Source organism: Melanerpes formicivorus, unplaced genomic scaffold (genome assembly GCF_026170545.1).
Source record: "Melanerpes formicivorus ecotype bairdi unplaced genomic scaffold, bMelFor1.0.p_v2 SCAF_129, whole genome shotgun sequence".
Taxonomy (NCBI): domain Eukaryota; kingdom Metazoa; phylum Chordata; class Aves; order Piciformes; family Picidae; genus Melanerpes; species Melanerpes formicivorus.
In genome coordinates, this window is record NW_027142481.1 from 795172 (window position 1) to 807894 (window position 12723).

Sequence of the window (12723 nt, forward strand, 5' to 3'; positions counted from 1 at the left end):
TCCCAAGCAGCCCCCAGGCAGTCTCTAAGCAGCCTTCTGTCGTTCCACCCCTCGCCGCCAAGCAGCTGCCACTGCCCGGACTGGTCAGCAGAGGGCGCCCCTAAAGGCCTCCCCAGGGCTCCTGCCCCTGCTCCAGGGCTTTCTGTTGCCTTCGCCGCCAGGCAATCCACAGGCTCCCAAGTCCCTCCCGGGGGGGCTCCCGCGTTCAGAGCCCCTCGTTTGACCCCAGGGGGCCAAGTGCCAAACTCCTGCACCCCAAACGATTATCCCAAATGATTCTGAGCCACAGATCTATTCCCAGCCCCTCACACAGCTGCCTTCCACCTCTGTGGTACAGCTGCTAAGGGGAGCTTCTGAGCAGCAGCTCTGCCAAGCTCAGCTCTCGATGCCAGGGCAGCTTCCTCGCCACTGAAATGAGCTGCCTGAGGGAGCCTCTCTCACTTGGTGGCATTCAAGCCACTAGTGGAAACATCTGAGAGCCTGCCTCACGCCCTGCACTGCAGGCAGCTGGAAGGAGGAGGCCCTGTGGTACAACTGAGTGGGTAACCTGCTGGGGCCACGTGGTGGGACCTGAAATGTTCACCCTGCTGCAGCACACCCCTGGGTGGCTTCTGCCCAGAGAGGAGGGTTTCAGTGCCCCAAGTGCTGCTAGGCCCAGCAGCCTTATCACAGCAGCCTCAGCATCACCCTCTCACCTTCATGGCCAACAGTCTCCCCAGCAGGCATCCAGCACCTCACCTGGGAACCACAAGTGATGCTTTAAGGGCTGCTCTTTGCTACTGCTGTGTCCTCTCCTCAACAGCTTCTTGAGCTGCTTGAGGAGAGAGATGCAGGAGTGGGGGTGAGAAGGGGCAGACAACCTGAGTGCCATTTTCATGTCATAGCTTTATTCTGCAAGTCAGAGCTTTGTAGGCTTGCTTTCCTCCAGCTCTTTTTAAAGCAGGTCTGCTTTGGTAAGGTCAAACTGCCAGTCACACACGATCCCCACAGCAACCATGGGAGACAACATCCATTCTCTTCTGTCAAGAGCACTCACAAGCCCTCAGCCACCCAGCACCTCCAGGTGTCCCCTACCGCTTCCCCAGGCATCCTGAGCTCATCCTGACCTGCCACCCAAGCCTCACGGAGTCTGTGCCTGCCTTGCAGGACTCTAGCTCTACACAGGGTGTGCTTTTGCTCAGATGGCTTGCAGGGGCCCAGCACACCACACCACTGCTCCTCACTGCCAGCTTTGCCAGCTCAGTGATGGCAGGACACCCCCCTGTGCCCTCACTGTGGCTGCATACCGGGGCCCAGCAGCCAGCACTCAGAACTCTGCATGGGTCTGGCTTGACTGACAGCCACCCGGGGGCGTCCCCTTCAGTCTCTTCCACCTGTGCCTCCCGCACTGGTAGCTCAAGTTCAGGTGCCTGGTGGGGTCTGTTCTGATGTCCAAGTAGCGGCGCATGACCTGCCTCACCAAGGTGGTGTAGTGATTGTCAACACACAGCTCCCTCTCCAGGAAGTGGGCAGTGAAGCTGGGGAAGAGAGGACGTCCTCCCAGCAGCTCCTGGAGGACTTTCTGCTCTAGAGACAAACGCTGCAGCTCGGTGGCTCTGCCGCCCTCTCCTGCTTTGCTGTGCCACTTCAGGACGCGTTCCGAGGCGCGGACGATGCGGCACAGGCTGGCCGAGGGCAGGACCACTCCGGCTGCCTTCCTGACGTAGAGCACCGCCCCGTGCCCTGGCCTGCTCTCATCCAGCTGGAAGAGGGAGGCCAGGCAGTCCTGGCAGCCCAAGCCCTCGGCCAGCTGCTCCGCCACGTGGCCGGTGGCGCTGGCGAGGCTCCGTGTCCGCAGGGACAGGTCCGTCAGCGCCTCGCTCAGCAGAGAGCTGCCCATGGGGGCTGCGCAGCAGGACCGCTGCACCGCCAGCAGCCCCCTGCCCGCCGGGGCGCACCGAGCGCGAACGCTGCCCAGGGTCAGATCCCTGCTGCCCGACGGGGCCGGCGCCAGGCCCAGGGAGCCGGCGTGGCCTGAGGAGCTGCCGCCGCGCGCCGAGCCCGGGGCCAGGCTGCAGGCCCCCAGCAGTCTGTGGTAGGCAGCCTGGAAGGCGGCGCAGGTGGGGCTCCTGCTGCCACAGGCTTCCAGCAGGGCCCTGACAAACTGCTCCAGAGGGGCGAGGCTGAAGGCAGAGGCGAGGAGGTGGTGGGAAGGAGCGTCTTCTGAACACATGTAATTGGTGTAAAGCCACCTGAGGCTCTGGGTGTTGAGCAGGAAGCTCAGGAAGCCCAGCTTACGTTTGCCCTTGATAACGAGTCTGCCCCTGGAGTCCCTGAGGGTGGTAAAGCAGCTCCTGATCTCCTTGGAGAGGTGGCCGATTTTGGTGTGATTTGCAGCCAGCGAAAGCCCCCTCAGCTTCCTCCTGCAGGCCCCTCTGCCGTCAAACAGGGCGCACAGCCTGCTCATCAGGCGCAGGAAACTGGCAGTGCCGCTGCAGTTCCGGAAGGGGGCCAGGCGCAGCTTCTGCAGGTGTTCCAGAGCCTCAGCAGCGCCCTCGCTGAACACCAGCGCGGCAAGGTTGACCTTAAGGTAGGAGTTCTTACTCCTGGGCCGGCGTGACTTGGGGCCGCTGATTCTCGGCGCCTTCTGCTCCGGCAGAGCCGCCAGCTCCACCACGTGCTGCCACTGCACGGCGCCGTCCAGCCACTCCACCTTCTGGAAGTCCTGCAGGGCGCTGCTCACCAGCTGCAGAGCGTGGCAGACGTCGTACAGGAAGGTGATGCTGTGCGCGGAGCCCGGGGGGTGCCGGAAGGTGCACTGCACCCTCTCGGGGTCTACCCTGATGCCCAGGGCGGCGGCGGTGGCGGCGCCGCGGGCGGTGGCGCCCGAGGTCACGGCCAGCACCGTGACGCCGATGTTGTTCAGCTTGCTGATGCTGTGCCGAAGCAGCTGGGCGAGCAAGGGGCCGCTGGCGCCGCTCACCAGGAAGTAGCCGAGCGGGGCAGCCCAGGGGCTGGAGATGCCCACCGCCATCAGCAGGATGGCCTCCGAGGCCAGCGGAACCTCGTCGGCGTCCAGGGCGCCCGTGCCCAAGTCGATGAAGCCTGCCTGGCACCGGTCCTGCAGCTCCCACTCCTGCTGCCTCTGCAGGGGCACGTCCTGCACCATCAGGGCACAGTAGCAGTAGGCCTTCTCTCCTCTCTCCAGCTTCTCCTGGAGGCGTGTGAAGACGCTGCTGCTGAAGCCTGCAGCGGCCTCGCTGGTGGACAGCCAGCTGGAAGACAAGAGGGAGAGATGCAGTTAGGAGGCGGACTCCTGAGGCACCTGCAGCAACAACCAGCACCTCGCACCACCGTGCCCAGAGCTGCAGAGCAGGGCACGCAGAGCAAGCAGCCCTGCCTTCCTCAGGGCATACTCTCAGCTCATTTGTCCCCTAGTGAAGGGGAGCCAAGCCTGGGTGGAAGCAGGCAGGCAGCTTCCTGCCTCCCTGACATACAGGCTATCGGGAGAGATAAAAATAAACCGAACACAGAAGTGCAACTCAGGTCAGTGTCAGCAACACCAGGCTGCTGGCCTTCCCCACTGCCTCTCTCCAGACTGCAAATCCAGCTTGGAAGAGGTGAAAGCCTCAGCAGCCCACATGGAATGCTCCTGGCAACCCCTTCCAAGCAGGTGCTCTGAGGGACCGTGTGTGAGCACCACCCCCCGCCCAGGCTGGCATGGATCTGTTGGGCATCCTCCAACTGCACCTCAGGAGTCTGCAGGGGGAGAATTCTCTCAGCTTTTTCTGGTGTGCTGTTAGAGCTTCACTGCTCTTGTAACAGGTCTCACAGCAGCTCAGGTAGGAAATGCTGAGCCTACACCACCCCCTGGGATGGGCGATGCAGCTGAGCTATGGGACACAGAGACATCTCCCTGGGCTGCCTTTCCAACAGACACTTGTCAAGCTCCACGTGTTGACCTCCCAGAGTCCTTGTAAGCCCTCCTCTCATTGCTTGATGCAGTCCTTCGCTTTCTCATGTTCCCTTCTTGGCTTCTCCTTCCCCCAGAAAAGGCTTCCAAACATTTCCATGACCTTGCTGCTATTTGCCCCCACCCCCACTACCTGGCTGCTCCCTCCCCTCTCTGGGTATTTCAGAGCAGGAGCACGTGCTCCTCTTTGCTCCCCAGGGGCACAGCCACAAACACAGCCCCTCCAACAGCCCTCCCAGGGGGCTTTTCTCACACATCTGGGAACACCTGGCACTTTCCACACTAGCCCTGAACCTGCTGCTGTGAGGAACAGGCAACTCCCATGCTGTGACCACGAGCAACACTTCAGCTTCCAGAGATGAGGGCTATCAATCAGTAGTTCTGGATGCCTGCTGCCCACTCTGCTTCTGTTACTAAACCAAAGCAGGGGACAAAAAAATGCTCCTGCTGGATCCTTTCAGGACAGAGCCATCAGACTCCTTCCACACAGGAAAGAAGGGAGATACTCCCTGAGAGAATGAGTGACAACTTGCTTTGTCAGGCTGTAAGGATTGGGGAGGGGAAACATCTTCCGCAGACAGTCGTAGGCCTTCCTGTTGTAGAGTTGGAGAGCACAGGCAAACTGCCTCATCTCTAGTGAGTACTCTGCCATCTTCCTCCAGCTCTGCTGCTCACAAGGTAGATCTGCTCAGAACAAAAACAGACCAGGTCAGCCTTACAGGAGCAAACTAAACACCTCAGAACTTCACAGAGGACACAACACGGCAAGAAATCCAGGCTGGGGGAGGAGGGGCTGGAGAGCAGCCTGCAGGAGAAGGCCTTGGGGGGGTCAGGTGGGGACAAACTCCCCAGGAGCCAGCAGTGGTCCCTGGCAGCCCAGAGCCAGCTGAGTGCTGAGCTGCAGGCAGAGCAGGGAGAGCAGCAGCACAGGGAGGGGATTCTGAGTGCTGAGCTGCAGGGAGAGCAGCAGCACAGGGAGGGGATTCTGTGTGCTGAGCTGCAGGGAGAGCAGCAGCACAGGGAGGGGATTCTGTGTGCTGAGCTGCAGGGAGAGCAGCAGCACAGGGAGGGGATTCTGTGTGCTGAGCTGCAGGGAGAGCAGCAGCACAGGGAGGGGATTCTGTGTGCTGAGCTGCAGGGAGAGCAGCAGCACAGGGAGGGGATTCTGCCCCTCTGCTCTGCTCTGCTCAGCCCCCACCTGCAGCACTGCCTCCAGCTCTGGGGCCCCCAGCACAAGAAGGACCTGGAGCTGCTCCAGAGGAGGCCATGAAGATGACCAGAGGGCTGGAGACCATCCCCTGTGGGGCCAGGCTGGGAGAGCTGGGGCTGTTCAGCCTGGAGAAGGCTGCAGGGAGACCTCAGAGCAGCCTTCCAGTACTTGAAGGGGCTCCAGGAGAGCTGGGGAAGGACTTTTGGCAAGGGCTGGGAGTGAGAGGACAAGGGACAATGGCTTTGAGCTGGGAAGAGGGGAGATTTAGCCTAGAGATTAGGAAGCAATTCTTGACAGTGAGGGTGGGGAGACACTGGAACAGGTTGCCCAAGGAAGTTGTGGATGTCTGTTCCCCAGAGGTGTTCAAGGCCAGGCAGGATGAGGTCTTGCACAACCTGGCCTAATTTTCTAGAAGCTGTCCCTGCCCATGGCAGGGGGGTTGGAACTGGGTGGTCTTTAAGGTCCCTTACAACCATCCCATGAGCAGGGTGGCTGCTGAACCACACAGTCCTGTAGGCTGAGGTAAGGCTACAGCTCAGCAGTGACACCTCTGTGCCTCACCCTTCTGATGGCCACGCAGTGGCCCAGCAGCACAGGCCCCACCACGCTGTCTGGGGCCTCTTCCTCCCCAGTGGCACACCATGCATGAGGGAAGGAGTGTCCTACATGTGGCTGCTGCTTAAAGACTTGCTGGACAGGAGGGAACCCACTGATTTATGGCTGACTGTGCAAGCTGAAATGCCTTCTTCAGGGTGTACTCAACAGAGCTGGCTTCTGGAGAGCACAAACAACACGGGTTTCCCAGTTAAATGCCCCCCCAGTCTGGAGTCACTGGTCAGCTGGAGCGTGGCATGGTTTGCTCTGGCAGCCTTGGCCACAGGGCTCGGCCTCAGCGCTGCAGCCAGCCTCCAGTAACTGCACCTCTCAGAGAGATTTAATCCCTTGCATCACTTGGGTGCTGCAGTCCTGCCCTGCATGTCACAAAGCTTCCGGGCCTGGGAGGCCAGCGCTGCTCAGGGAGTGCAGACCTGACAAAACTCAGCCAGGCTCACAGAGCCGGGGGCGAGGGCGCAGCCCCCCGCAGCGCTCTGCCTCGGCAGCCCCTCCAGCAGTACCTGAGAACTGGGCCAGCAGCAAGCTCATGGTTTCCTCGGGCAGGTGCTGCTTCTCTGCCAGCTCCCGCAGGATGGTCCCCACCGTCCTGGGCTGGGGCGCGGGACCGGCGCTCTCGCCCGCAGGCGGGGTCTGCGGCGGCGGCGGCGGCGGCGGCGGCGGGGGGGCGGCGCCCGCCTCCTCCTCCTTCAGGCTGTAGTTGTGGTCGCCGGCCGCGATCTCCGCGGCGGGGCTGGGCACGGGCTGCTTCAGCGACCGGATGGAGGGCTTGCACCACCAGCCGATGCCCACCGGCTCCTAGAGGGGGAGGCAGAGGGGAGGTGAGCCCGCAGCGCCGCCGCCCCGCGGGGGGCAGAGCCCCGGTACCCGCACGCACCAGCACGGGGAAGAAGCGGGAGGGCACGGCCCCCCGCCGCAGCTTCCGCCGCATGCCGTAGCGCTCGAAGTCGTCCTCGGTGAAGTGCCTGGAGCAGAGGATGGCCCCAGGGCCGGGCCGCCAGGCCTGCCGGCTCCGCGGGTCCATACGGTTCACGGCGCGGATCCACTCGCGGCGCTGCGCGGCGTCCACGGGGAACCTGCGGGAGAGAGGGAGGTGAGGGCAGGGCAGGGCAGGGAAGGCGCGGCGCCGCCGGGGCTATCCCCGCCGAGCCCCGGCCCGCACTCACTGGTGGAAGGAGATGCCGCGCTCCCGGCTGCGCCCCGTGTCGCGGGCGGTGCAGCCCAGCGCCGAGCAGCTCCGCGTCATGGCTGCCCCCAGCGCCGCCGCCGTCGGCGGCTCCGGCCCCCAGCGCCGGCTCCTATTGGCTGCCGCCGCCCGGCCTGCCGCGCCGCACGGCAGCGCCCTGTCACTGCGCGGCCGGGGCGGGAAGGCAGCGCCGCAGCTCAGCAGCGCCGCAGCGCGGCCGCGCCAGCCCCTCTGCGCCGGGAATGCCTGTAGTGAGAATAGACCGCTATTGAGGATAGACCTGTATTGAGGATAAACCTTTATTGAGAATAGACCAAACCAGCTCGGAAGAGACCTTCAAGATCATCGTGTCCAACCCATCAACCAATCCAACCCACCCAAACAGCTAACCCATGGCACCAAGCACCCCATCAAGTCTCCTCCTGAACACCTCCAGGGATGGGGACTCCACCACCTCCCCAGGCAGCACATTCCAATGGGCAATCACTCTCTCTGTATAGAACTTCTTCCTAATATCCATCCTGAACCTCCCCTGGTGCAGCTTGAGACTGTGTCCTCTTGTTCTGGTGCTGGGTGCCTGGGAGAAGAGACCAACCCCCTCCTGGCTACAACCTCCCTGCAGGGAGTTGGAGAGAGCAAGAAGGTCTCCCCTGAGCCTCCTCTTCTGCAGGCTAAGCAACCCCAGCTCCCTCAGCCTCTCCTCACAGGGCTGTGCCCCAGACCCCTCCCCAGCTTTGTTGCCCTTCTCTGGACACCTTCCAGCATCTCAACCTCCTTCCTAACCTGAGGAGCCCAGAACTGGACACAGGACTCAAGGTGTGGCCTAACCAGTGCAGTGTACAGGGGCAGAATGACCTCCCTGCTCCTGCTGGCCACACTCTTCCTGATGCAGGCCAGGATGCCATTGGCCCTCTTGGCTGCCTGGGCACACTGCAGGCTCATGTTCAGCCTACCATCAACCAGTACCCCCAGGTCCCTCTCTGCCTGGCTGCTCTCAGCCACTCTGCCCCCAGCCTGTGGCACTGCCTGGGGTTGCTGTGGCCAATGTGCAGCCCCTGGCACTTGGATGTGTTCAATCTCCTGCCCTTGGCCTCTGCCCATCTGCCCAGCCTGGCAAGGTCCCTCTGCAGAGCCTCTCTACCCTCCAGCAGATCAACTCCTGCCCCCAGCTTGGTGTCATCAGCAAATTTACTGATGATGGACTCAATGCCCTGGTCCTGATCATCAATGAAGATGTTAAAGAGCATGGGGCCCAGCCCTGCTCCCTGGGGCACAGCACTGGTGCCTGGCTGCCAGCTGGCTGTGGCACCATTCACCACCACTCTCTGGGCTCAGCCTCCAGCCAGTTCCTAACCCAGCTCAGAGCTGCTGTCCCAGCCAGGGGCTGACAGCTTGGCCAGGAGCTTGCTGGGGGGGATGGTGGCAAAAGCCTTGCTGCAGTCCAGGCAGACCACATCCACAGCCTGCCCCACATCCACCAGGCAGTCACCTGGGCATGGAAGGAGCTCAGGTTGGTCAGGCAGGAGCTGCCCTTCCTAAATCCCTGCTGGCTGGGCCTGAGCCCTTGGCCATCCTGTCAGTGCTGTGTGATTGCACTCAGGATGACCATGATGACCTGCAGGGATGGAGCCTCAGCCACCTCCCTGGGCAACCACTTCCCGTGTTCCACCACCCTCACAGAGAAGAGCTCTCCTGCCTTTCTTTAGCCCAGAGGCAGGAAGAGGGCTGAGGGCAGGGTAAAGAATCCTGCAGCATATCCTAGAATGGTCCAGGCCAGGAGGGACCTCCAAAGCTCCTCCAGTCTGACCTCCCTGCAGTCAGCAGGGACATCCCCAACTACATCAGGCTGCCCAGGGCCTCCTTGAGCCTCACCTTGAATGTCTCCAGGGAAGGAGCCTTAACCATCTTCCTGGGCAACCTGTTGCAGTGTTCCAACATCCTCATGGTGAAGAACCTGTTCCTAATATCCAGTCTAAGTCTCCTCTTCTCTAATCTGAAGCCATTGCCCCTGGTCCTGTCCCTGCAGGCCTTTGCAAAGGGACCAAGGGCAATGGCTTCTATCCTTCAGGTACTGCCAGGCTGCTATTAGGTCTCCCTGGAGCCTTCTCTTCTCCAGGCTGAACACCCCCAGCTCCCTCAGCCTGGCCTCAGAGCAGAGCTGCTCCAACCCCCTGAGCATTTTCATGGCCCTTCTCTGGACCCTCTCCATCAGCTCCAGGTCCTTCCTGCATTGAGGGCTCCAGACCTGCACACAGCACTGCAGGTGAAGTCTCACCAGAGCAGAGCAAAGTGGCAGAATCACTTATCTGGATCTCTGGCAGCACTGCTTTGGATGCAGCCCAGGCTGCCACTGTTCTGAGCTGCAAGCTTACCCTGCCTGCTCCTGTCCAGCTTCTCCCCCACCAGCACCCCCAAGTCCTTTTCCACAGGACTGCTTTCCATCCCCTCCTGCCCCAGCCTGTGTTGATAGTGAGGATTGTTCCAGCCCAGGTGCACAGCCCTGCACTTGCTCTTGTTGAACCTCACGAGGTTCCCCTGTTGCCACCTCTGCAGCTTGTCCAGGCCCCTCTGGATGCCATCCTGTCCCTCTGGTGCACTGACAGCACCACTCAGCTTGGTGCCATCTGCACACTTGCTGGTCCCAGCGTGATAGGACTAGGGGGAATGGAATGAAGCTGGAGGTGGGGAGATTCAGGCTGGAGGGGAGGAGGAAGTTCTTCCCCATGAGAGTGGTGAAGCCCTGGGATGGGTTGTGCAGGGAGGTGGTTGGGGCCCTGTCCCTGGAGGTGTTTAAGCCCAGGCTGGATGAGGCTCTGGGCAGCCTGATCTAGTGTGGGGTGTCCCTGTCCATGGCAGGGGGGTTGGAACTGGCTGATCCTTGTGGTCCCTTCCAACCCTGACTGATTCTATGATACTATGATACCCCTGAGGGACACCACTGCCACTGCTCTCCATCTGGACTTCAAGCCATGGAGCACCACCCTCTGGATGCGACCATCCAGCCCATTCCTTACCCACTGAACACTCCACCCAGCAAATCCCCGTGTCTACAACTTGGTGAGCAGGACGTTGTGGGGGGACCGTGTCTAAGGCCTTGCACAAGTCCAGCCAGATCACCACCGCAGGGTCACATCCACAAGTCGTCCCTCATCTCCTGACACAGTCACTGTATCGTGAGCAGCTACGAGGTTGTCCAGGCAGAATTCGCCCCTAGGAAAACCACGTTGGCTGTCCTGAATCGCCTCCCTGTGCCCCGTGTGCCTCAGGGGGACGTCCAGGAGGATCTCCCCGGGCACGGAGCGGGGTCTGACAGGACGCCGCTGCCCAGGGCCCGCCTCTCTGCCTCCTCGAGCGTGGCTCCCATTGGCTGCTCAGCCGCCACTCCCGCCGGAAGGAGCTGCTGCCCTATTGGGCGTGGCGGCGGCTGCCGCACTTCCGCCTCGGTTTGACGGGAGCAGGGAAGCCAGGCGGCGGGAACCGTGCCAACCAGTGAGCGGCAGCAGAAGGAAGAGCAGCCAATGGCAAGCAGCGATCCTCACAACCAATGGGAGCCGCGCTCCCAGTCCCTATATGTAGCGGGCGCGGGAGCGCGGGCTTCCTCTCCTTGCGCGCTCTCCGCCGGCGGCGCCGCTCGCCCGAGCGATGTTCGGCTGCGCCTACGCTGGCCGCGGCCGCTCGGCTGCGCGCAGCGGGGCGCCGCAGCCGGGCCATGGGGCCGAGGCAGCGCCCGCCCCGGGCACAGTGTCTGCCCGCTAGGCGACCGCGGGACCCGGCGGCAGGAGGCAGCAGCGGGGCTGCGCTCCGGCTGTTGTGAGAGGTGGGTCGGGGGCCGCGTTCAGAGGCGCCCCTAGCCACGCCCGCAGCCTGCCCCCGCCCCGGGCCTGTGAAAGGCGCCGAGCCGCCGGGTGCGGCGGCTGGGTGGCTGCTGACTCGGGCTTGTTGGCGCCGCTCCCCCGCGCCGAGAGGCGGGGGAAGCCCCGCTCCCGTGTCCGGCCCCGCTCCGATGATGAGCCTCACTGCTGTTCACATCATGACACTGCCATGATTACTGCTGTTGAGCTGAGGACAGGCGGCACCGGAGCTCCCGAGTTACGCGCAGCCTTCCCCCGGCTCCTCGACGCCTCCCCGGGGCAGCCCCTTAACGCCTGTCTCCCTCTTCCCCAGGGCCGACCGCCGCTCCTGCCCCGCGAAACCCGGAGAGACACCCCCCCACACAGCCCAAAGGAGGAGGTGGCAGCACCCCCCCGACCCCCAGGACGCTGTTCCTGCGCGGGGCAGGCGGAGCCGCGGTGCCGGCCGCCCGGAAGCGGCGGGGCGCGCCCGGAAGCTGCGGCGGGCGGGAGGCGGCGCCACGGCTGCCACGTTGGAGCGGGCCGGGGACGGCTGAGCGCCGGGGACGCGGAGGTGAGCGGGGGGGAAGCCCTTCCTTTCCGCCTTTCTCTTTTTGCCTTTGGGTTTGTGTGGGAAACGGGGCGCGGGTGCCGGCGGAGGGGCTGCCCCCCACCCCCTGGCCGCGCACGGTGCGTCCGCAGCTGGGGCAGCCCTGGGGCGTGGGGAAAGGACCCGAAAAGGAGGAGGTGGATGGGGGTTAAAGCGTTGTTTTGCTCTCCCATCCGGCTGGCTGCTGAGGGGTCTTGAGCGAGAGGCGAGGGGGCGGTTTTTGGAGGGGGCTCTGTTCCGTGGGTTGCTGCTGTGGGCTGCTTGGTGTGCATCCTGGTGCCGCTGCAAGAGGGGTTTCGGGGCAGTTGAGGCTCTGCTCAGCAGCCACCAGCCCCCTTTACGCGTCGGTGTTACTCTGCAGAGGGAGACTGCTTCCTCTCCTCCGGGTGTGCTGTGCAGGGGATGGCCTGGCTGGCCGTGCCATGGCTTTGGGCTCACCCCGGCTGCCTCTGCCACGTCTCCGTGCAGCTGCCGAGCCCCCGGCAGTGCGGTCTCCCCACGCTCCCTTTAAGCATCACCTCTCCTGGTTTTGTTTTCCAGCGAGATGAAGCTGAAGGAGGTTGATCGAACTGCCATGCAGGCATGGAGCCCTGCCCAGCAGCACCCCATTTACCTGGCCACAGGTGAGTTCCTCGGGAGCTAGCAGGGCCTGGGGCTGTGTGTGCTGGCTGCTGTGATGTGCAAGCAGGAGGAGAGGTATTTCAGGCCCTGAAGGCTGCAGCAGGTTCTGTGCTGTGGTGCCCTCAGAGGAGTTCTCCAGTTGTGCTATGCATGCTGCAGGGGACAGCAAGCAGTCTCTGCTTTAAGCCAGGGTGCAGTGCTGGCAAGCCTTAGCTGCTAGTTCCCTGCCCCTCACTGCTCAGCTGTGACCTCAGTCCTTTTCTGAGTGTTGTCAGGGAGAGAGCTGTACGTGGCCAAAGCTTTTCCTCTTCATCTTGGTTAAGAAACTCCCAATGGGAAAAGAACCCAGCACTGGTTAGGCCACACCTGGAGTCCTGTGTCCAGTTCTGGGCTCCTGAGGTTAGGAAAGATGTTGAGCTGCTGGAAGGTGTCCAGAGAAGGGCAACAAAGCTGGGGAGGGGTGTGGGGCCCAAGGCTGGGGAGGGGTGTGGGGCACAGCCCTGTGAGGAGAGGCTGAGGGAGCTGGGGTTGCTTAGCCTGGAGAAGAGGAGGCTCAGGGGAGACCTTCTTGCTCTCTCCAACTCCCTGCAGGGAGGTTGTAGCCAGGTGGGGGTTGGTCTCTTCTCCCAGGCCCCCAGCAGCAAAATAAGAGGACACAGTCTCAAGCTGTGCCAGGGGAAGTTTAGGCTGGAGGGGAGGATG

At 62.7% G+C, this 12723-nt stretch overlaps 2 protein-coding genes across 15 annotated transcripts in view; one reads left to right on the plus strand and one right to left on the minus strand.

Annotated features, from left to right (window-relative positions):
• Positions 1-865: 865 nt before the first annotated feature.
• On the minus strand, positions 866-7023 carry THAP9 (THAP domain containing 9). The gene is made up of 5 exons (XM_068168009.1): positions 6941-7023; positions 6652-6850; positions 6278-6572; positions 4486-4636; positions 866-3254 (listed from the first exon to the last, which is right to left on the minus strand). The coding sequence occupies exons 1-5, from the start codon at positions 7018-7020 to the stop codon at positions 1307-1309; spliced, it is 2673 nt and encodes an 890-aa protein (XP_068024110.1). The 5' UTR covers positions 7021-7023; the 3' UTR covers positions 866-1306.
• Positions 7024-10578: 3555 nt separating this feature from the next.
• Positions 10579-12723, plus strand: part of SEC31A (SEC31 homolog A, COPII coat complex component) — a 72566-nt gene continuing 70421 nt past the window's right edge. For 9 of the 14 annotated variants that reach the window (XM_068167993.1, XM_068167994.1, XM_068167995.1 and 6 more), the window contains exons 1-3: positions 10579-10777; positions 11125-11364; positions 11941-12023. In XM_068167993.1, coding sequence (XP_068024094.1) covers positions 11945-12023 — 79 coding nt within the window. In that variant the 5' untranslated portion in view covers positions 10579-10777; positions 11125-11364; positions 11941-11944. The remainder of the gene's footprint in view (positions 10778-11124; positions 11365-11940; positions 12024-12723) is intronic. The other 5 variants (XM_068168004.1, XM_068168005.1, XM_068168001.1 and 2 more) reach the window with 1 other exon arrangement.